This window comes from Juglans regia, chromosome 13, assembly GCF_001411555.2.
Source record: "Juglans regia cultivar Chandler chromosome 13, Walnut 2.0, whole genome shotgun sequence".
Lineage (NCBI taxonomy): Eukaryota > Viridiplantae > Streptophyta > Magnoliopsida > Fagales > Juglandaceae > Juglans > Juglans regia.
The window spans coordinates 179,311-201,791 of record NC_049913.1 but is presented as its reverse complement, the minus strand read 5'-3'; the positions used below and the strand labels follow the sequence as shown (position 1 = coordinate 201,791).

At 38.7% G+C, this 22,481-nt stretch overlaps 2 protein-coding genes across 4 annotated transcripts in view; both read right to left on the bottom strand.

The window, feature by feature from the left end:
- LOC108988863 (squamous cell carcinoma antigen recognized by T-cells 3-like) overlaps positions 1-7,803 on the bottom strand; it is a 37,255-nt gene extending 29,452 nt beyond the window's left edge. For 2 of the 3 annotated variants that reach the window (XM_035684907.1, XM_035684908.1), the window contains exons 1-3: positions 7,469-7,803; positions 7,253-7,386; positions 465-522 (exon numbers count right to left, since the gene is read on the bottom strand). In XM_035684907.1, the coding sequence (XP_035540800.1) occupies positions 465-522; positions 7,253-7,386; positions 7,469-7,732 (456 nt within the window). In that variant the 5' untranslated portion in view covers positions 7,733-7,803. Of the gene's footprint in view, positions 1-464; positions 523-617; positions 1,790-7,252; positions 7,387-7,468 lie in introns of those variants that run through there. The other variant, XM_035684909.1, reaches the window with a different exon arrangement.
- A 5,784-nt stretch (positions 7,804-13,587) lies between these two features.
- LOC108988904 (methionine S-methyltransferase) lies at positions 13,588-22,024 on the bottom strand. The gene is made up of 12 exons (XM_018962293.2): positions 21,660-22,024; positions 21,312-21,505; positions 21,003-21,209; positions 20,808-20,903; positions 20,429-20,617; positions 20,165-20,353; positions 19,827-20,063; positions 19,372-19,506; positions 16,352-16,672; positions 15,964-16,143; positions 14,545-15,513; positions 13,588-14,281 (listed from the first exon to the last, which is right to left on the bottom strand). Exons 1-12 carry the CDS (start codon positions 21,895-21,897, stop codon positions 13,955-13,957), a joined length of 3,282 nt encoding a protein of 1,093 aa, XP_018817838.1. The 5' UTR covers positions 21,898-22,024; the 3' UTR covers positions 13,588-13,954.
- Positions 22,025-22,481: the final 457 nt, after the last annotated feature.

Sequence of the window (22,481 nt, the reverse complement as noted above, 5' to 3'; positions counted from 1 at the left end):
AAACAACTTTCAAGCCATCAAAGCAACATTACAAATGTGCTACATGTTCCTATGTAATGCAGCTTAATATAACTAAGAAAACTTATGGCATATGATGTTACTCACAGTCAACTTTTCTCACTGAGAGCAGTCTGCACCTATGGGGCTATAAACATAATAGATATAACAAGTTCATTATCATGAGGCCACTATGCATTTAACCTATGAATGATGCATAACAAAATTTTTGTTAAGTTTTTCTTTTTGTAGTAAATGTAGAATTTATTCATAATAACAATAGGCGAAGCCCACATACATGGCCATGATAAGCTTTTTATAATATCAAAGAAAAAAATGTAAACAAGGAAATAGTAAAAGGAAGGCAATGAGAAATTGGGCTCACTGTGTCGCAAGACCTGTAAATAAAAAAGTAATGATGCAGAACAAAATAAGAAAAGACTCTGTTATTAAGAACCAAAACAAACCAGATAATCGAGCACCCCTCGCTCGTAAAGCTTCTCAATTGCATGAACAGCCTCCGGCCTGCAAAGTCAGTATATAGAATTGCAACAAATTCAACTAAGAGTTATACTAAAGGGTAAAATCATGTGAAATTGTAAATAAGAAGGAAACTGAACTATTGAGCTGTCAACTGCTGCTGCAAAAAGCTCCACCACCTCAACTTCCTCAAGCAAATCCACCACGTCAGACGCCTCTCAAGAAGATCCTTCAGGAATCAGCTAGACTAGGATGGTGCCTACCCTCTGGGTATGGCTTGTGAATTGTTTTGTAAAGTGGCCAACACTCTTGTAACAACCTCTGTCATATGCTTGTTTTGTAATGCACAGCAGGTGCTAAAGAATAATCCTAGGAGAAGATTTTGTTGAACCTTTGTATATATATATATATATTTTATAAGTATCCTCTGACCTTCTTTCTTCTATCCCCTTCGATGGCTCCCGATAAATCCTTTTCTGAAAAAGAACTTTCCCATACCTCTACCTTCCAGCTCCCTAGCAATTTCTCTCACATCGTGTCTGTTAAGCTTGGTTCTGATAATTATTTACTTTGGTGTGCACAAATCATTCCCTATGAACTATGTCTAGACCCTATCCTCCTCAAGCAAATCCTGCTTATTTACAGTGGCACCGCATTGACCAAATGCTCCTCAGTGCTCTCCTTTCCTCTCTCACCGAGCCAATCCTTGCCCAGGCCATAGCTTCCCGCACCTCCCGTGAACTATGGGTTACTCTAGACGCTATGTTCACCTCACAATCTCAAGCAAAAACTTCCAAATTCGTCATCAACTCACAAACATAAAAAAAGGTTCTCTCTCGGTGATTGACTATTATCGCAAAGTCCGCCTTCTTAGACACGATGACCGCTGCTGGTGAGCCCCTCCGTGACTCTGAAGTTGTTTCTTACCTTCTTAATGGTATAAACTCAGAATATGAATCCTTTGTCATTTCAGTGACAACAAGAGCCACCCATATTAACTCAGCCGAACTTTTAAACTTCATACTTACGTTTGAAAGTTGTGCCTCTCTCACAACAACCATTCAACATGGTCTTCTACCTACACCATATGCTAATATAACTACCTCTCTTCCCTACCAAAACTCAACCCTTGGTCGCAACACCTATCGTGGGGGCAGAATGATAGGACCCTATGTTTTGTGGCCCATGGCCAACCCACTAGCCATGTCAACCACATGCTTGCCAGCCGTGCCAACCATGCCCATAGCCCATGCCATGGGCCAGCCTAGGCCACCAAGGGCCAAAACATGTCACGGGCCACATTGGCCATGCAAGGCCTTATCATTTTATTATTTTTATTTATTTATCATTTATTTTATTTAATAATATTCCAAAAGACCTATTGGGGGTTTCCACTTTGTAATCTCTATAAATAGGACCCTTAGGCATTGAGTTGAGAACTTTTGATCATTTGACATTTTTCCCATTGTGGACGGTTTAGGCTTGTTCTTGTGAACACTTCGGTGCTTTTGCACTTAGGCTACTTGGCTGACATTCGTGAACCTCAAGGAGAGGATCATCACCTTGCAATTCTTTGAATATGTGTTGTTCCATCTATCTATCTTTTGATTATTGTTTCATCATCACCTTGAAATCCGTGGATAGGTTTGATTTTATTTTTATTCAATATATGAGATTTATTCAACTCTTGTGAAATCCGTGGATCAATTGTTGAATTATTATCATTTGGTTCATTCAAGTTCTTAAGTATTATTACTTTTGTTCTTGGGTGTTCTTCATTGAGTTCTTGATGTTCTTTTCATTGTTGCTCTTCCAATCCATCCAAACCTAACTTTCGACTAACCCAAGTGTTTGTCCATTTTCCATAAATCATTTGCTCCATACATTTTGCCCTAGCCGTAACCCACTTTCCTTATTGGTCACATTCAAATTCGGCAATCACTTGCCTTATTAGAATTGCCCTAGCCGCCCACTTCACTTCCCATATTAGTGTTCTTATAATTTAGGAACCCTAATTGCCCTCATCTTGCCATTCCCTTACTTACCATATTCGGCCATCATATACCTTCCCTCCATCAAACCCTAGCCGCCCACCTCAAGGCCTATAAGGAAACTCATTCCTTTTAGGAGTCTTGACTTCTCACATTTAAATTCAAATTCCAATTCAAATCCCTAAACTCAAGGAACCACTCTTGCCAAATTCAAATTCCTAAACTTAAGGAACAACCCTAGACTTATTCAAACTCCATCTCATCTCCATAATCCAATCTTTTAAATCTCTCAACTTCTTCCAATCCATCTAGTCAACCAAGATCATATTCCAAAACCGAACCACCCTAACATTAAGGGTGAACCAAACCCAAAGTCGGCCAACCCTAGCCACCAAACCCCAGTCCCATTCATCCACATTATCCTCAAACCCTAGCAACTCATCCTAGACTCCAACCCTAGTCCATCTCTTCCAATCTCGAAATCCTCCTTAGCCACCACACAAAACATTAGCTACACTACTCCATTCAAACCCTAATCATCATCCAAGAGGCCCCAACATCAAGGGCAACCCTCAAGCCGTCCACATTGCATCAAACACTCATAATCATCATTTAGAACATCCATTCCATCATCATCATCATCATTCCATCACTCAAATACTAAACCTTCATCAACCTAGGAACCCTTCATTGCCATTATTGTTCAAAGACCAAGCAAGAGGGTAAGGTCACTCGGTCATCATCCTCACCAAGGCGAGCTCATGGATAGGGACAAGACCGAGGTTCCTAACACAGAAACAACACTCGCAGTGGCCGCTCTCGAGGAGGTCATTTCTCTCCATCTCATTCACTCTCACCCCAACAAACAAACAAGCCCACCTGCTAGGTCTGCAATAAAGTTGGCCATGTCGCACTTCAGTGCTATCGCCGTTTCGACTAGGCTTATCAATTTGAACCACCCCGTTCTCTATCTGCTCATTACACAAGTTCACAACCCCTCTCCGATAGACAGTGGTACCCAGACTCTACTGCTTCAAATCACATAACTTCAGACCTCAACAATCTTAATCTATCCAGTGAACCTTACCTTGGACATGAGCAGATTCAAGTTGGCAATGGCGCTGCCCTCCCAATCACTCGCATCGGTGACTCTCAGTTTTCTTCCTCAAACTCTACTTTCTCTCTTCATAAATTATTTTGTGTTCCCCAAATCACCCAAAACTTAGTTTCAGTTCAAAAATTGTCATGAGAACTCTGTAATCTTTGAGTTTCATGAATCTTACTTTCTTGTGAAGGACAAACGGACAGAAAAATTGCTTCTCCAGGGACCAACGCATGATGGCCTCTACTTATTTCCTCCTCCAGCTTTCTCAAAATCTACCCCAGTTGCTTTCATTGGTGAATGTACTACTGTTGAAAAATGGCACAATCGGCTTGTCCATCCCAACCTTGAACTTGTTTTTACGCACCAAATGTTTACCTTTTATTCCATCTCAACATGATTTTTATTGTTCTACTTGTCCTCTTGCCAAGTGTAGGCAATTATCTTTTAAATCTTCTAGTATTTGGTCCTTATGACCTTTGCATTTAATTTTTGAGGATGTTTGGGGTCCATCCCCTTATATATCAAGAGATGGATTTTGTTATTATATCTCCTTTGTTGATGATTTTAGCCGTTATACTTGGTTCTATCCTTTAGCCTCAAAGGGTGATGCTACTTCCATTTTTCTCATTTTTCAACAATATGTTGAACGTCTTTTTAACACAAAAATAAAAAATGTTCAAAGTGATTGGGGTGGGGAATTTAGACCCCTCACCCGTGTCCTTAATTCTCAAGGAATCGCTCATCGCCTCTCTTGTCCTCACACACACCAACAAAATGGTGTCGTTGAATGTAAGCATCATCATATAGTTGAGACGGGATTTGCCCTTCTTGCAATGGCCTCTCTTCCTTATAAGTTTTGGGTCGATGCTTTCCAAACCGCAGCTTTCCTTATAAATTTTCTCCCCTCTCCGTCTCTCAAAAATAAATCTCCTCATCTCCTTCTTTACAAAAAAGAGCCTGATTACTCCTTTCTCAAAGTTTTTGGATCCGAGTGTTGGCCCAATCTTTAGCCTTATAATAACAATAAAATTCATTTACATTATTTACCCTGCCTTTTTCTTGGTTACAGCCCCATATATAAAGGATACAAGTGTCTTCATCTACATTCTAACTGAATATACATTTCACGTGATGTTTTGTTTAACGAAAATTCCTTTCTGTATACAAAACACAATTAACATCGACCTCCACAAATTCCCAGTCCTCACATGTTTTTCTACCCATTTTATCTCCTAACTCCCTCGGCCCATCTCCTACCCACACAACAAACAGCCCATCCTCATCACACAGCCCATCTTCCCCTCATACAACAGCTGGGCCCACTCTCAACACAAAACCCATCATCTTTGACTTTTCATCCTTCTTCAACCTCAATCCCTTTGACCAGACCTCCTTCCCCACACCGACTGCTCCTAATCCTAACCCCCTGCTTCGACCAACACTCAACCTCCTCTCCCTCGATTGCCCATCGTTACCTGATCTAAAACAAATTCCTCCTATCCCAAAAAATATCTCAATGGTCACATCCCATATCCTCCACCACGCCATACCCTAACCTCATCTCTTGAAATACCTGAAAAACCAAGTTGTTTCACTATGGCTTCCCGCTTCTCTGATTGGCGAAATGCAATGACCACTGAGTTTCAAGCTCTCATCCAAAACCACACCCTGGACCCTTGTTCCCCCTCCCCCTTTATCTAACATTTTTGGTTGTAGGTGGGTCTTCCGCACAAAGCATCATGCCGATGGCACCATAGAACGCCGAAAGGCGCGACTAGTTGCTAAGAGTTTCCATCAACAGGAGGGTGTTGACTACTCAGAGACTTTTAGCCCCGTTGTTAAACCCACTACCATTCGGTTAGTCATCTCTCTTGTTGTCTCCCTTGGTTGGTATCTTAGACAACTAGACATCCAAAATGCTATTCTCCATGGTGACTTAACCGAAACTGTGTATATGTCCCAACCCGTTGATTTTGTTCACCCTAACCATCCCCACTATGTATGTAGCTTGCTAAAGGCCATTTATGGCCTCAAGCAAGCACCCCGTGCATGGTTTGCACAACTCAGTTCCAAACTTTGTGAATATGGTTTTCTTCCATCCAAGTCCGATCCTTCCTTATTTGTCTACTCCTATAAATCGGTGCTTGTTTATGTTTTAGTGTATGTAGATGGCATTACTGTCACCAGCTCTCACACGTCCCAAATTGAACATCTCATTAATTTTCTTGCTTCTGCTTTTCCAATAAACGATCTGGAAAAATTATCATACTTTCTTGGCCTTGAAATTTCCTACTTATCTGATGGCATTCACCTCTCACAACGGAAATATATCTGTGATATTTTATCTCGCACAAACATGTTATCTGCAAATGGTGTTACATCTCCCATGGCTGCCTCCTCTCATCTATCCCTCTCTAATACTCCCTCTTTCTCTAACCCCACCCTTTATAGAAGCATTGTGGGCAGCCTACAGTATTTATCATTAACTCGCCCAGACCTTGCTTTTTCAGTAAATAAAATTTCTCATTTCATGCATGATCCAAAAGCATCCCATTGGCAAGCTGTCAAGAGATTACTTCGGTATCTCAAGCACAGATTAAATTTTGGACTTTTTTTCAAAGAATCTACCTCCCTTTAGCTGCAAACATTTTCTGACGTTGATTGGGCGGGTTGCCTGGATAACCGCCGCTCTACTGGTGGCTTTTGTATTTGCCTTGGCCCCAATCTAGTATACTAAAGTTCCCGAAAGCAACGAACTGTTGCTCGATCAAGTACCGAGGCCGAATACAAGGCTCTTGCAAATGTCACAGCCAAATTACTCTGGGTTCAGTCCATCCTCAAAGAATCTCTGTATTTTCCTTCCAAAACCACCAATTCTTCGGTGTGACAACCTTGGTGCTACTTATCTTTCTGTTAATCCCGTCCTCCATTCAAGAAATAAACACATGGAAATAGATTTCCATTTTGTGCATGATAGAGTCGCGGCCAAAACACTTCAAGTGGCCTTTCTTCCTTCCAAAGATCAATTAGCTGATGTTTTAACAACACAAATTGTTTCATCTCGGTTTCATTTGCTGTGAACAAGCCTCACGGTTGTTGATACACCGTTAGGCTTGCGAGGGCGTATTGAGCTGTCTACTGCTGCTGCAAAAAGCTCCACCACCTCAGCTTCCTCAAGCAAATCCACCACGTCAGATGCCTCTCAAGAAGATCCTTCTGGAATCAGCTAGACTAGGATGGTGCCTACCCTCTGGGTATGGCTTGTGAATTGTTTTGTAAAGTGGCCGACACTCTTGTAACAACCTCTGTTATATGGTTGTTTTCTGTAATGCACAGCAGGTGCTAGAGAATATTCCTAGGAGAAGATTTTGTTGAGCCTTTGTATATATATTCATTACTGTACACAGAAATATTTATCAATGAGAATCGTATATGTTTTCCTCTTCGTTTGAACTTTCATCATGAACTAATCTAATTTCATGATTTCCGCTAAACTAACACTCAATGACAATGTTGATACTTATTTGCCCAAACACATGCGGAACACTTCAAAAGCCAGCATTTGATACAGCATAAATGGTTCTTTTCCTCACTTCTTCTCCCAAGAGAAAACCACAATACACTTGAAGATGGACTAAAAGCAAAAGTAATTCCTAAAATAAAACGTATAGAATGATACCCAGAGTCAATAGATGCTTCATCTTTAGCCCATTCCCGCCACATAGTAGGAGTCAATGGAAAGAGCTCGCTCACAGCTTCCCTTGCTAGTCTTAGCTTCTCAATGCCACCCATTTTCCGCAGAAGCCTTATGTACTGAGAAGAAACAAAATTAGAGAATATACATATTCGCTTTCTTTTGGTGGGTTTTCTGAGAAACAAAACAGATTATTCATACCTGTACATGAGCTTCGTAGTTGGAAGGGTTGGAGGAAAGCTCCGCCTCCAAAGTTTGAAGCTGAAGGTTCTGCTGGGCATCATCTTCGGAGTCAGAATCGGACCCCGACTCGCCCTCGGAGTCAGGCCCATCTGAACCGGTAGAGGTAGGGTTTTGGGCCGACCCCGGTATGGGTGGGTCTCCGTTAACAATGATTTCTTGAAGTTGTTCAGAAGTTGGTGGTATTGAATTGATTTCTCCTTCTTGGCTTAGGGTTTCCTCCATTGGAATTACGCCACGAACTGTCCTCCCTATTGTCTAGGAAATGCGATTCTTCTTTCGGGCTCTTTTACCGCAAATATTTTGTAATGATTCAATTTTAAAAATTAGTAAAAAATTTAAATATATAATTAAATTCAGAATAAAAAAATCTAAAAATATATAATTATTAGGAAATTGAAATCATATGAAAATGTATATTTGCTGATAAAAATGATTTTATTTAATATTATTCAAAGATATAAAATTATTATCTACCTCGTATTAACAAAAATAAAAAAATTCGATTTTCATGATATAATTTATAGTTTGGAAGAAATAGTAGAAGTAAAAAATATATCTAAATAAATAGAAAAATGAAATCAAAATCAAAAATTATTTTAGGGAATGGGATGTAGCTCACATTTTTTTCACTTTTCATGTTTTTTTCCTAAAATTTGGTTAAGGATCGGTTATAGGGAGGCGGATAGTGTTGCTATAAAATACCCTTCGTGCTCATTATACTCTAGATGATACTATTGCTCATACCGCCCCGAGATTCCTTACTTTTCGGGTCAAGGCCAAACAACTGCATTCGAGAACGCCCATATATCTTTCAACGTGACCATTTGGAATCTGAACAAACACATCAGCATCTACCACGATTCTATGGATGGGTCAGTTTACTATAAGGATCAGAAAATCGAGTCAAATCGGTTGTTGTTTCCGTTTTACCAGGAATCAAAGAACATTACAGTAGTGTGGAAGCATTGACGGTGAATAGTGAGCTCCAATAGAATTCGTGAATGATCGTGCGGCTGGAATGGTGGTGTTCCGTTTGGAAATAATCTCAATCATCCGATTTAAGATCTTCACGTGGAGTAGCAAGCACCATCAAGCCCAAACCAATTGTGATGGTTTTATGGGACCCGACGGGATGATCGTTGTTGTTACTTGTTAGAGTTTTGAGAAAAAATAAATGAATAAAAATATTTAAATTTTAGAATTTTTTGTATTTAAGATCAAACTTGAGATATCCCTCCATTTTATTTCAGATCCCCTCTCTATGAGACTCTCTTTATTACAATACATTCATTAGCCATTGCTCGTCGATCTCCATCACGCTCATAATGTGTACGGTATTACGAGTTTACGAAAATCTCTGTCATCTCATTTTCTGTTCGGTTTCACCATTACTAACCACCGATTTTGCCATCGTCATTTCTACCCACCAAAGCATGGTTGTTTGCTATTGTCAAACATTATGTAGGCCTGGTCACACATTTCCACACCATCCAGAAACATATTTTTCCCCACTTGCCATCGGAAAACATTTTCTTCTTCCCATCTACAATAGAACCAAATGCAATGAATCAGAGCCTAGGACGGAAAAATAAAAATAGGCCAAAAAATAAAGTTTGGTAGGAAAATGAAAGTATGACCGAAAACTAAATATAGGCTAGAAATAGAAGATATGGTGGAAAAATGAAGGTAGGCAGAAAAATGAAACTTGGTCGGAAGGGTCTGACTTGCCTCCTGTTGCATAAGTAACAGGATATCTCCTATTAACCAAACCGACGTTGTTTATTGTTTTTTGCACGAAAATGGCCATATACGATGGCCACTAAACTCAGTTGGAACTCTCTGGTTTGATGAATACTCATAAAAATCGGTTTTTTTCCTCGTAAACCACTTGCTTACACGAATAAGGAGAATTGGCAACAAAAAGGTGGATTGGTAAAATGTGAATCTACTTTGTTTTTCATTTTTCTTTCTTTTATTCCATATGTTATTCAAAATCTTATCTTTTTATTTGTTTTCCTTACCATTGTGTTACTCTCCTAAGGATTCTTCCATTTTTGTTTTGTATATTGTTTCCTTAAATCACCAATTTGTTCTTCTAGTCTCAACGATTAAGCCATTGTTTGCTCTTCTTGTCGCTTGTGTTTGTCCTTTTTGGTTGATTATATTTCTGTCACTTGTGTTTGTCAATAAGTCATTCTAATGTATAGACATTTTTTGCTAGTTTCAATTTATTTTTTTTTTTTTTTTTGACAAAGTATTTTTCACTTATAAGGACTCGATATGACTCTAAAAGTTCATGTGCTTGTCGTAATTTTTCAGAGACCACAATACACATAGAAGAGATAATCAAGAATAACGATAAAACTATGGTTATTGATCATACACTGAAGCAAAGTTGAGTTTGATTCTCAATGGGAGGCATACGACTTTTATAATGAGTATGGATGGAGCTGAGAATTTAACATTTGAAGAGTGGTATAATAAAATAAAAGTAGATGGTTTTGTGACTTCAAAAAACAAAGAGGGGTTTCGAGCCCAATAGGAGAGAGATAGACAAGTACAAATTGTGAAGCACATATGATAATTCAACATGATGAAGAAAAACAAAAATATTGCATACATAGTATTGAGCTCAATCATAATCATGCTCTCCATATTCCAAAATGTGCCATCACAACAAAATATCTCAAAAGCACAAGTATTGGAAATTGATTTGGCAAATGATAGTGATATAAAATTGAAGGATTCATATGAGTTCATAGGCAAGCAAATTGGTGGGAAATATGCTCTTGGTTACACCAAGCAAAATCAGAAAATTACCTTCACAACAAACAACAATTAGAGCTAAAATATGGTGAGACAGAGAGTTTATTGAGATGTTTTCAAAAGAAAACAAATGAGAGAATCATTGCTTTTATAATGATGTACAATTAGATGCTGTAGAGCAGATAACAAATAGTTTTTGGATAAACGCCTAAATGATTGTTGATTATAATTTATTTGGTGATGTAGTTTCTTTCGATACGACATATAGGACTAACAAGGAGTATCAACCACTTCAATGTTTGTTGAGTTTAGCCATCATAGAGCAATTGTGATATTTAGTACTACACTTCTTTACGGCAAGACCATAGAGTCATTTAAATGGTTGTTTGAAACTTTCTCAGAAGCAATGCCGTGGAAGAAACCAAAGACCATCATACTAATCAAGATCCAACAATGGTGAAAGCTATCTCAATGGTAACACCAAGTTCCTATTTAGGCTATTTTCGACTGTGTGAGCGGTATTTAATGCAAAATGCTATGAAACATGTTGGTTATTTATTAAGAAGTGAGAGTAGCTTTAGAATTGATCTCAATGCATGTTTTAAAATTTTGAAAGAGGAAGAAGAGTTATCCAGTGCTTGGAATTCTATGCTTCATAAGTACAATGTATGTGACAATTATTGACTACAACGTTTGTTTGAATTGAAAGAAAAATGGACAAAAGCATATGTGAAGATGTCATTTTCTGTAGAAATGACTTCCGTATAATTGAATGAAAGTTTGAACTCTGACCTAAATTATTATTTATAGTCAAATTATAATATTGTAAAATTTTTCACGCATTTGAAAGGTTACTCAATGCTAAGAGCTACAAATAGTTGCAAGCAGAGTGCAATTTCATGCAAAAGTTACAAAAAGTTAAGATTGCATCACCTATGTTGATTCAAGCTGCAAATATATATACTTCTCAATTATTTTTGAAATTTCAAAAGCAATATGAAGAGTTTCAATGAGTTTTTGTTGAAGAGCATAGTGAAAGAAACTCATCTCATGAATATGTAGTGTCAATATATAGGAAGCTTAGAGATCGTAGAGTCATATGAAATTCTTTGGAAATCAATGTTTCTTGCAGTTGTAGGAAGTTTGAGATGTGTGGAATTTTGTGTAGTCATGCTTTACAAACTTTAGATGTCATGGATATTAAGGTACTTCCAACAAAATACATCCTTAAGAGATGGACAAAAGAAGCTAAAAATGAGATTGTGCACGACTTCAACAAACATGATATCATAACGAACACCAATCTGGAAGTCACAACTCAATATAAGTCTTTATGCCCCATGTATGTCAAGTTTATTAGTCGGACGGGTGAATGTGAAGAAGCATACATCTTACCATTGGAAAACTATAATGAGTTGAGTAGAAAGATTGAAGATATACTGAGAAGAAAATTTGATCTTTTTCAAGTTGATGATTCTTAACAATATCCATTAGAGGACATTACAACCATAAGTGCTAAAGATCTCAAGAAGAAGCATGGTTGTAAAGGAACACGTCGATACAAAAGTTGCATTGAGATAGATAAAAGAACAAAACAAATTAGTAGCAACGACCAACCTCTACAAGAAAATAAACATTTATCAACACTCTTCTTTAAATTTAACAACAGCCAAACCTAATAGCATGCAGCTGAGTTTTGGTGACCAAGGTGAACACACGCCTTTAAGACCATAAAGATCGAGGAAGCCTCCCACACCAATATACCTAGCAACATGCAAGTTGAGCTTCAATGACCAAGGTTAACATATGCCTTGGTGACCATATTGGTCGAGCAAGCCCCCCAAATAGCCAAATCTAGCAACATGCAGGCTGAGCTCTAGAGGCCAAGGCTAACACATGATTTGCGACCATAACAGTCGAGCAAGCCTCCCACCACAATAGTGATCAAATAAACCTCCTGCTGCAACCCAACTAGCGAGTTACCTCTTGGAATGAGTCACTGGGCTCCATAATCACCACGTGTGGGTTGCCTTCAGGAATGAGTCGATGGTTAAGAGCTTTAATCCCATGGGAACAAACAAAGACTACTTGAAGCCTAAGGGTTAGTAACAACCCAGAATGCAAGCAATAATGCTCAGTTCCAAGGAAAACAAACAAAGAGTGTTTGCATTCGAGACGAGCAAAGAATGCTCGGACATTGGGGTGAGCAACGAGTAGTTGAAACTTGAAGCGAGCCAAGCGAGCCCATGGTTCTCACTGAGGTGGCGAGCACTTTGCTTCCTGCCGAGGTTGCTCACCTCTCTGTACTCACCCGGTCTTTTCATCTTTTCCGTTTGGTGATTTTGTGTGCCAGTCGCTGGGTTCGAGCACGTTACCCACCTTTGTACTCGCTCGAGGGCGAGCACATTGCTTGACTTTGTACTCCCTCACCCCGAACACATTGTTCGCCTTATTCTCATGCACTTTCAAACTCGTGGTTGTCGAGCAACGAATGTGAAAGTTTGTCCTCACCCCCTAGGGTCCCAAACACTTTGGCTTCCCTTGCAACCATCCTACTTCATTTTTTAGTCTTTTCATCTTTTGTGTGTTGGTTGCGTCTCGGTTGGAGTGCGATTATTTTAGTCTTTTCATCTTTTGCGTGTGAGTTGCATCTCGATTGTTGTGATTGTGTCTTTTTATCTTTCGTGTATTTGCTGTGATTATTTCAGCCACATAAAAATGTACATTGTCGCTATAGCATTTTTTCCATTCATGACTATGTCATGAAGATCAAGTAGTATTATTTATTTTGGTTTTGGCGGGTTCTTTTAGACAATAGTTTTTTTTAGTAAGTAGACCATAAAAAAATTTGGACTTAAGATCTGTGACTAAACATCTATGCCTATTTGCCTTCCTGGCACGTGTTGTTAGACTATTTTTATTGTCTAGTTGTCTCTTACTACATTATGGTTTTCACTTTGACATGGGTTATTGTTAGGCTATCATAAACATGCATATTATGATTTTTTAGCATTTGTTTACTAATAAAATTTGATACAAATCTCGGGTGGGGAATCAATCATGATTCTCAACTAGTAAACATATATGTCACGTCAATTTGTAAATATACTTTTATCGAATCTTTTTGTGCATGAAACATTTCTCAAAAATTCCATGAAGCTTGCGCTGGTAGAAGCTCTTTCATTAAATCAGAATTTTTTTTTTTTTTTTTCTTTCTAGACATTGAACAAACTTTCATTGAATCAACGATACATGGACTCAGCTAGTATAAGCTCCAGGAATAGGATCGGGGACCAGAGAGGCTATAAACAGAGAAAAAGCATATAATTTATTGTATTCGGTTTTCACATTCAGCAGTGAAAGTTCACTCCCAAGACTGGTATTATAAACCACCTGAGCCAAATCAAATAAGAAAATTTGAACCCTTGCATTTTTCATATGGACAAGAGAGCCTCTGACTTGAGGCTGACTCAGACAAAAGAATGCTCAAATTATATGTAGGTGATAATAAACCTCAGTTGAAGCTTTACTCCAATGAAGAAAGCTAAACTCTCTCTCTCTCTGTCTGTCTCTCTCTCTCACAGTTTCTGGTAACTGACCATAAGAATGGTTTATTTCACGCCAACCGAATTTGTGAAAACAATGAAATCAGATAGCACATGACAATATCAGAGCAATTCAGGTATTGATGAGGTCGTTGAATTTAACAATGCGTTCCAACGCCCGTTCAAATTCACTTTCTTCCAAAGCAATCGTGAACCGGCAGTAGCCAGGAATTCCAGTCCATAAGCTACTGTTGATGCATAAACCCGTGGCCCAACGAATAGCTTCCCTTATATTTTTGTCATCGAGCTTGACTTCATAAGTCGCATCATTTTCCATGGTGCCTCCATCTTTAGGCGACTTCTTGAGCTTCACAATCCTGTTGAGATAGGTAGAGGGCTTGGCTACCATGGAAACACCGGCGCTGGATTCAAGCACGTCCCACCCACACTTCTCAAGTGTCTATAGCAAATAGATGATGGGAAAGGAAATTAAGATAAATAAGTGATCAAGGTAAAAAATGAATCTAGGACCAAAGAAAGCCACTTCAAAAAAAGTATTTTCAGGTAATTAAAGTGTAAAAGAAAAAGGTCCTGAAGTAAAACATCAATATGAATTGCTTCGTTTTAACTGATAAGAGTAGTGAAACCAATAGTTCGAAAGTGATTCTCAGGCTACCCAGAAAATTTAAAAAGAAATAAAACCTTAATAGAAAAAGTAATTACCTCCTTTAAACGTTTCGATCTATGACTCAAACTCCTTATCCGTTCAGCAAGAGCATCCAATAGGTCTCCTGATTTCCGCTCTCTCAAACCCAACAGCTTCTTTATAGCGTACTTAACAGTGCTATGGGGTTTGCATAATCCAGGAAAGCTATAAAATGTGTCAACTAAGTGAGATTGGTTTAGAACCAGGAACCCAAATTTGAGCGCTCCACTCAGCATCTTAAGAGACAGCCCTCCAAGAAGTGAGACCCCAAAAGATGGGCTTCCAGAAGAACTGAGCTTTGACAAGCTCCCTTCTAAATCCCAGCCACTCCAACTCTCAGAGTCAAATTCCAAACCTGAAAATGATGTATCAATCACAACTTGTGCCCCAAATTTAGCACAAGTGGATAAAATATATTCTATCTCTTTGTTGCTGTAAAGCAAGCCAGTTGGGTTAATTGTTGGACCAGAAACGTATATCCACGGCTTATTCACAGTCTCAAGTACATCAGAAAGTATCTTCTCTGTCAGCTTAAAACCTTCTCCAGACTTAGTAGGGACATTTACAATGCTTGCTTTTAAAAATTTAGCAGCAGAAACATAGGTCCCATTTGAGCCAGCCGGGAAGCACAAAGTTCCACCTTCTTGGATGCAGCATAGGACCACCTTATTAAACAGAGCCAGCGAGCTGTCAGCATATATCAATTCTGTGCCACTATCAGTTGGAAACCCATAATTGCTCTTGATGTAGTGTCTGATGCTAGAATTGACATCTATTTCCGATTCGGCCAAGTTCTGTCTTGCAAAACTTTCAAAGATTGCAGTCTTTACAGGAGATGGTAAGGGCAAAAAGCTCTGGTCAACATCCATGTAAATCAGGGATGTGTTCTTGGCCTCATTAATTGACAACTCTGAGCTATTTAGGACTGAGATGGCTGAACTGGCAAAGCCAATCATCTCCACTGAGTTGTCTTTTGGGCTTTCCCTCTGAAGGACAAGTATCAAACATTAATTTGTTGAGAAAAAATCCCATGATCAAAATAATGCACATCTACATAGCATTCAGGTAACCATTCAAGACAGCCAACAAGCAACAAACAACTTGACATTCATGGCACTTAAAGAAAAGACTTATTGCTTTTCATTGAGTCCTGCGTCTCCAGAGGATTTCATGTCCAAGCTAAGCAGTCTGGAAAATAAGGTGAGCTCTAATTGAAATCATGGCACATTAGATCATGACATGATGCACAAGAAGTACATAAATTTACATCACTGCTAAAACTATCATTATCTGACTGATTAACATTCAAGACAACTTGTGTTTCAAATGGGAAATCGTTTTTTATAGGTAGGAAAGTGAATTTATCAAAGACTGAATGCCTTAACAAAATACAATATTCCAATGCATCCCATGAAAAATAATGCAATAATTGGAACCTTCGCAAGTGCATGTCGGTCAGCAAGTTGGAAAGCCAGAAGCTCATGGAAAACACAGCCATAGTAATATTGACTAATTGGTGCAGTAATTCCCTGTAGTAGTTCTACAGTCTTGGATAATGCCTTAAAGATGGCCTCTTCTTCTGAAATGATGAAAGCTACTTCCAGATCTGAATAAACCTGAAAAAGTGAGTTGGCTTCCATCACTAAAGAGCAGTTGAAATACAACAAACAATAAACTGATCAGAATGGATCCGAAAGTTAAATATTATGGTTCCACAGCTTGGTTAGGTTACTTTAAACTTTCCTCTATGAAAGCTAGACTAATATAATCAGTTGATTAAATGATTCATTTTTTGATAAGTAGTTGATTAAATGATTCGTATACCTGATTTTTTACCAGGCCGCATATAATTGCTGCATGTGAGGGCAGCCGAGTTCCTGCAAGATATTTTAGGACCCCACTGGAACCTGGGAGACTGGATAACTCAAAATGATCAGATATGTCTAAGAAAAGACGAGATCCAATTTCTCTCGTAATACCTAAAAGGTGCTCAAAAGCTGCACTAGTAACAGCCTCAAATTGAGCCATCCCAGTCACCACCACCTGCGGCTTTAACTTCTTAATCAGCTCTATCATCAAATCTGACTGACGTGGTGCTTCTATGACAGTAAGTATATCCTCCGATTGGTTATCACTTCCTGTACTCTAACATAAACAAAATATGTATAATTATTAGCATGCTCCATAACAACAAATGGTATTTCCAACGCCATAGACAGGAATAGACTTTAGATTCCCTGAGCATATGGAAGCACGAGTCATTAGAGAACCAGAAATGGCATCATCAACAAAATGTGGAGCAACTGATTAATAGAGAAATAATTTTTTTTCTTTGATATTTTTTCTAGAAAATCTAAAAACTGTCGTAATTTATTATATCAAATAAACTAAATAATGCATAAGTAATGATCTTCAAAACATTGTGATGTCACTACTTCGTGATGGCAAATGTGCCGACAGTATCTCTATTGACAGGTACATCAAATGAAAATATTCGACAACTATATTGATGAAAACAATGTCAAGTAAATAGAACATGGTGAAGAGTTAAAAAATAAAAGACTTATCATGGGTTTACATGATCAAGCTATAATTTGTGATTATCATTTCTGGTTTTGTCTGTTAAATCTTGTATTCTTTCCAAATATTAGCTAATACTTTAGAACAACAACATAGATGGTTAATATGATTACATAAACAAGTATGTGCTTTGCAGTCCAAAAAGATATTAATTCATCGCTGAAGATAAAAATGATGGCGACGGCATTTATAAAGGTGGATATTTTTTTTATAAGTAAAAATATATTAATATCAATATGTGTAACCAAGTACACTGAGTTATACAAGAGAGAACATCTAGCCCATAATAGAGAGCCCCTAAATCAACATCGCCCAAAGAGGGAGAAATTAGAAACCTATCCAATATACACCAAGCACTATTGGGACAAAACACGCATTCCCAAAACAAAGCTGTAACTACCCCAACCCTTTGTCTTCCACACAAATAATACTCCACCCGAATTATCCTGCGAGGACCGAGGAAAGCTTTATGCCTTCCCTCTAGTCCTCCCTCGACTTGTACTACCTCCCTTTGAGTCGTAGTTGATTTTCCAAGTAAGACGCTTTAACTCCCTGATCTTCTTAAATCTTGATTTTGTTTCAAGCGAGTGACCCGCCTCAATTGCAGTGAGTAGTGCTGTGAATTGGTCGTCAAGTCCTCCACAAATAATCTCCACACACTATTGTATCTCATTAACCTTTTGCAAAACTCAATCCGATGATGATCCAACTATACTGTTTAATGGAGGAAGAGATAACAAGGAGACAACATCTTCCCCATACACAGTTCCCAACTGAACACCAGGTCCTAAACATTCATCCTCGCAAGGCACTAACGACAAACTCATATTCAAATCCCATACCTCCTCAACAACTCCATTGGTTCTCTCCAATGGTAAGGTCATGGTCACCATTGGAGATTTTGGGTTGGCAGCAAGTCCCTTTACCTCTGGCGACCCTTTATGTGCTACTTCGACGGATCCTACATCACTTTTAGACCTCGGCATTAAACCATTTTGCTTCAACTTTGACGTGGGAGCCATAGTTTTCTCGGGGAGAACACTGACCAAGGGTGTAACACTGACTATCGGTCTTTCTTGTGTCCCCTATGGCGAAGAGCATTCCATTACAGATGTCTCTACGCCGATACTCGACGTAGAACCTACTTCAAATAACCCAGTTTTCCTTTTGACCCACCACACTCTCCTGGGTCTGGTTATAGGGACAGGGCTGAATCCGATTTTTCATTTTCCTTTATCTGAGTTTAAAGGATTCAGGCATATCTTAGGCTTGTTTCTTACGACCATGTTGCCTCTAGCTGAAAGCAACTCTATTTTCGTAGACAAGAAAGCAGTCGCTGCCTTCAACTCGACAAACTGGGTTTCCATCTCCTTTAATGTATTGTGCACCACGACAAGCTAGTTCTGAGCTTGTGTGATCTGCAGGCCACTTTCACAGTTCCCCTCACTCTGAGTCACTGACGCATGACCCGTCTTGATAAAGGTGGATGTACACAGATTTCTTTCAATTGAAGAGTAAATTTGACTACATCTGACAGATGTTGTCTACCTTGCCAAGATAAAAGTTACAAAGCTAAATATATAAAGCCCTGCACTTCAAGCCTCCTAATTTGAAGCAATGGCATTATCAATTGGTTGGCCATAAATGGAATTTCAATTGCCCCACCCCCTTCTCAAGGAAAAAGGAATAGAAAAGAAAGTTAATTAGCATAGGTAATGTTGCTCTGACATGCAAATCTCAAAAAGACTCCTTTTGATATGTGTCAGTAAGTTCCTAATGCATTAGATTAGAGCAAGCTATATATTTAGGTATAAAACTTCTTATCAGTCAGAAAAATTAAATAAAAAACAGAAGGAAAAAAGTGGTTCCAATATTTTTGCCTGTCAAAAAGACATCTAGGTACAAGATGAGATTAATCTATAATTGGCCATCTATATCTAGCATTCATATCATCACCAATTCACCCATGAGGCATTGGTAGCGAGCTCTTCGATTAATTTTACATTGATTGGTGAGTATTCCCATGCATGTGTGCAGTAAGGGTGGCCAAATCCATTCATACGAGTGCATAGTATTACAAAGAATGACATCGACATTTGAATTTGTGACAGCACCAAAAAGTTCAATGTGCTCTAGCTCAAATGCTGCTTCCTGCCCCCAGTAAGAATGACATGGAAAGAGTGGTCATGTGATCATACCATTGGGTGACATATATAACAAGCCAAAGACAAAAAAAAAAAAAACACCTTCATAAGGCAGCATACCTCAATTGCCAAAGATGTTAGCCATTGCCTAGGTAGGTGTTGGGTCAGATGTTCATCAACAATTGCAAGGCGGGGGGAGAACAATCGAAGAGAATTCTCAATTGCCACAGCCCTCGAAGGAAAGACAACAACGTTCTGTGCCAGAATCGAGGGGAAAAACAAGTTAGGAAGAATGTTACATTGAACGATACTAGAAAGTGAAAAATATCACATGCTGCTGTTTTGTTTTGTTTTTCTAGCCTGAAAGTGAGCAGTATAAATATATTTTTTTTCATAAGTAAAAAAACATTTTATCGATAGTAGTAAATAGGCATAGCCTAACTATGCAGGAGGTATACAAAAAGCATACACCTAGTTACATAAAAACGAGCTAGAAAGTAATAGTATGACTAAATATTATAACAGGGTTAAAGTTTGATTTTTCATAAGAAGTACAGAGTTAAAAGTTTTCTTACGTCAGCATTCAGTGGAATGTGGTGATATGTTTTCATAAAACCTGCAATGAGATCACGGAATCGCTTGTTTCCAGCCGGTGGCTCGTACGGGAAAAAGGAACTCTCTTTCAAGACAGTAGCAAGATAAGCCAGCATTGGAATCTTCTCATCAGCAACAGAATCATCTTCAAAAGATAAATCTAAAGAACTGCTGATCTCATGGGAGCCGTTTTTAAGAAACTCAAAAATTGTCTTGACCTGTCAAATTTATTCGAACCATTTTCCTTATTATTGCCCTTTCCAAAATGGTGCAATGAACTTCCACTTGGTTAAAATACAGACTAAACTGAACTGAGCACCTGATTTGGTTGACGAAGCTGACAACTGTAAACTGATAATGCATGAGAAATACTACCCCCAGCCTTCCCATAGGCCCATGCTGTTCGAGCACAAATAGGCTGATCTCCAGAAAGCCCCATGAAGAACTCAAAACGGTGTGGACTGTTCTTCTCAATTTCAACCAAGGCTGAAATATCTGTATCCGAGGCCTGTGGCAGAAAACTTCAAGAGGCACATTTTGGATTGGAAAAAATAATTTTGAACGGAAACGGGGGCTTACTTGCCTGAATAACTTTAGTCTGCCAAATCTTGGAGATCCGGAAACCACGGCGCTCAAACAGGCGTTTACAAACTGCCTGTCCTGGACGGCCTCCCATATTGAAGATCATGATCCCCAGAGGTTTGATGACAGCTATTCCTTCCTCAACTGCCCTCGCAATTAGGCCTAAGCCAAACTGGTCCTCAACAAAACCCTATAGAGAAAATAACACGCATAAATTATAAGAAGGTAAAATAAATTATAATCAAATAATCACTGAAGTTTTTCGATCATCTATCAATGACTTTCAAACGAGGGGCATACAAACTAGACATGCAAAGCTAACGTGAAAACATTTTTTAAACGCACACTGACACTAAAAGTATTAAAGATCTCCCAGTAACCTGAAGTGCACAATAATTACTCAGCGAATGCAGAAATTCCTCGCTCGCATTTTCTGTAATCATCTTAGACATTGCATCAGGATTTGGGTTAAGAATCTGCAAGAAGAACACAAATAAGGGCAACCCAACCCAGGAGTAACAACGATTATAAATCGAAATAGACATCTTTAAATCAAATTGTGTAAGAAACAATACCTGAGGTATGCATCCAACAATTCGTTCAAGTTGAATGCCATGATCTCTACAGTGAGAGAGTAGATCGGATTCATGAAACTCCACCCTGTCAAGCAAAGTTTTATTCTCTGCATCATATATGGGCTGACCTTTCTCATCTAAGGCATTCAAGTATAAGTTTATCCATGAAATCTTGACGGCTCTAGGATTAATATCAAGCCCATACACCTGCAAAGAGGTTACTTGAGAGAAGTACCAACCATATATGCAGATACATATGAAAATGAAATATGTGAGAGAGATGAAAAGAGGAGAAAAAGAAAAAGAAACCTTAGAGGGCAACCACTTGTCAGCAATGGCAATGGATATCCATCCATTCCCACAACCAAGCTCAGCGACCGTCTTGTCCTTGAAGATAGAGTCCGGGTGTCTATTCAGTCCTTCGTAGAAAGTGAAGGACCAGTCTTCGGGAACAAATATGCTAGGGATCACCATCGTTGTCAGTTTCTTCCTACCCTGGTATCCTGCACGCGCAGTGGTTGGTATGAGAGAGAGAGAGAGAGTAAAATCCAAAAAGGGAGAAAATAATCCGGAAAAAAGCAAGGGCGTGGTCGACAAATTTGGAAATGTAATCAGACATGATAAACTTTGTTTGGCGCCCGGGGCGGGGGGGATTACCTTGGTATTGATCTAGGAGAATGTCGTCGATACGAAAATGGAAAGAGTGGAAGAACTGATCGGCGGCGAGTTTGGAAGGGGAGGAGGCGAAGCGATTCTGGAGAAGGGAGAGGAAGATGCGGGCGTCAACGCGGGTGGTGGGATTCTCGAGGCGATCGAGCAAGGATCGGAAGGCAGCGTAGGCCGCATCACCGGACTGCTGGCACTCGTTCAAGAAGTCCTCCACAGTAAGCCCCATAAAGTCACTCGACCACTCAAAGCAGCAGCAGCTGCTAAAGGAAAAGGTGGTTGTTTTTGCAGTGCAGAAGAAATGGGGGATGAGATGGGAGGAAGGGATGGATTGGATGAATTAGAGTATCGGTGTTGAATTGGTTAAATGCATTTTTATCTTTATATTTGATTAATTTTAATAATAACTGGCCCACGTTGAATTCTTTATATTTGACTAATTTTAAGGCCCACATTGAATTCTTTTTTATATTTGACTAATTTTAATAATAACCGGCTTACTTTAAATTAGCCAGAGACTTTCATCTCAAATATGAGCTACAGTAATACTAAAGGAAAATGCTGGAGCTCTCGCTGAGAGCTCCCGCTGGAGCTCCAGTGTATTTTATTACGTGTATTTTTTAATTTTTTTTTATATAGATATTTTTAATAATTTTAAATATTTTTAAAAAATAAAAAAATTTATAATATTATTAAATAATACTTGCTTAATCACGAAGTAAAATATAAAATATTTTTTTATGATTTTTTATTTTACTTCGTGATTAAGGAAGTATTTTTTAATAATTTTTTTTTTACTTCTTGATTAAGAAA